General features: G+C 61.5%; 2 gene segments (V, D, J or C); one reads left to right on the forward strand and one right to left on the reverse strand.

Moving 5' to 3' along the window:
• Nucleotides 1-526: 526 nt before the first annotated feature.
• Nucleotides 527-1,875, reverse strand: part of LOC103618737 — a 3,260-nt gene continuing 1,911 nt past the window's right edge. Inside the window, 1 exon segment of the V gene segment in view lies at nucleotides 527-975. Within this exon segment, the coding sequence occupies nucleotides 542-975 (434 nt within the window).
• On the forward strand, nucleotides 982-1,575 carry LOC103618736. The segment is given in 1 exon segment: nucleotides 982-1,575. A coding segment is annotated over 1 exon segment (567 nt).

Consider the following 1,875-nt stretch of genomic DNA (forward strand, 5'->3'; position numbering starts at 1 on the left):
TGACGCTGACCATGAACAGCCTCAGGGACGAGGATTCCGCCACCTATTTCTGCGCCAAATCTGCTGCTGCTTGGCCCGGTTGGGCCAGTCCTGCCAATATTGGTTATTCTGGTGCTTGGGGTGGCTTTGGCCCCACCTCTATCGCCAGGTCCCCACCGGTCCCCAAACCCCAGGTCCTTGCCCCAAACCTCAGCCCTTGACCCCAAATCGGGACCCTTTTTTCCCCCCTCACCTCAACCTTGTCCCTCAAATCTCAGCCATTTGCCCTCAAACTTGCCCAGTTCTGCCCCAAATTCCCACTGCTGGCCCCGAGTCGCAGCCACTGACCCAAAGCTTGACCGCTGGCCCCAAATCTTCAGTGCGGAGCCCGATCGCTGCCGTTGACCAAAATCTTGGGAATTGCGCCCCAATCGTGACTTTGGGGCCAAAGTTTGAAGGACAAAGCCCAGACTGGGGGTCGAGACTTGAGGATTGAAGTCAGCGCTGGAGATTTGGAGCTGAACCTGCTGAGTTCAGGGCAGAACCGGGGGAGGGTTTGGGGTCAATGGTGAACACGGGAGGAGAGGGGAGAGATTTGGGGTGAAGGGTCAAGAACTGGGGCAAAGGGGCCAAAACCACCACGAGGAGCAGAATAACCAAAAGCAGCAGCAAAACCCCAACCGGCAACAGCCGGTTTGCCGCAGAAATAGGTGGCGGAATCCTCGTCCCTGAGGCTGTTCATGGTCAGCGTCACCGAGCTCTGCCCGTTGTCCCTGGAGATCCTGAACCGGCCCTGCACCGATGGCGCGTAGCTGGTGTATCCATCGCTGCCGATCCCTGCGACGTATTCCAGCCCCTGCCCGGGTTTCTGGCGGACCCAGTACATGTTGTAACTCCTGAAGTCGAAGCCGGATGCGCGGCAGAGGAGGCGCAGGGACCCCCCGGGGGGCTGGAGGTCCCCCCCGGACTCCAGCAGGGTCACGGCCGCCCGCAGCCCTGCGGGAAAAAGGGGAGATGGGGATGGGCAAAGCTCAACCACCGACCCAAATCCCGACTCTTGGCCCCACATCTCCATTGGGGACCCCAAATCCTGACTCTTGGCCCCAAATTGGCACCCTTGCACCTCCCCATCCTCCTCCTCCTCCTCCTGGTCCTCGTGGCCCTCCCAGGTGGGTCCCGGCCGCCTCCGCAGCGCCGGCCGTGACCCTGCTGGAGTCCGGGGGGGACCTCCAGCCCCCCGGGGGGTCCCTGCGCCTCCTCTGCCGCGCATCCGGCTTCGACTTCAGCAAATTTGGGCTGGGCTGGATCCGCCAGAAACCCGGGCAGGGGCTGGAATTCGTCACAGGGATCGACAGTGATGGATACACCAGATACGCGCCGTCGGTGCAGGGCCGGTTCACGATCTCCAGGGACAACGGGCAGAGCTCGGTGACGCTGACCATGAACAGCCTCAGGGACGAGGATTCCGCCACGTATTTCTGTGCCAAGGGTGCTGGTGGTGGTACTGATGATGTTGATGAAATTGGCAGTGTTGCTGACGCAGCTGAGGGCAGCCCCATGTCCCCCATGAAGGGTCTTTAAAAGTCCCCAAACCCTCAGATCCTTCCCCAAAATCTCAGCCCTTGCCCTCCAATCTCAGCCCTTTTCCCCAAACTCCCCCACTGCTGCCCCAACTTTCGGCTTCCTCCACACTTTGGACCTTTTGGCCCAAATCTTCGCCTCTGCCTCCAGCTCGGGCTCTTTGCCCAGAGCCATCAGCGCAACCTCAGCCTTTCAGCCCAGATTTCCGCTCCCGGCCCTTGCGGCCCTCGGCCCCAGAGTTCCACGGGCTTGGCCCCACATCTCAGCCATGGGCACCCAACCTTCCCCCGCGCCAGCCAATCCCGGGGGTTTTCC

Source organism: Corvus brachyrhynchos, unplaced genomic scaffold (genome assembly GCF_000691975.1).
Source record: "Corvus brachyrhynchos isolate BGI_N302 unplaced genomic scaffold, ASM69197v1 scaffold1047, whole genome shotgun sequence".
NCBI classification, from domain to species: Eukaryota; Metazoa; Chordata; class Aves; order Passeriformes; family Corvidae; genus Corvus; species Corvus brachyrhynchos.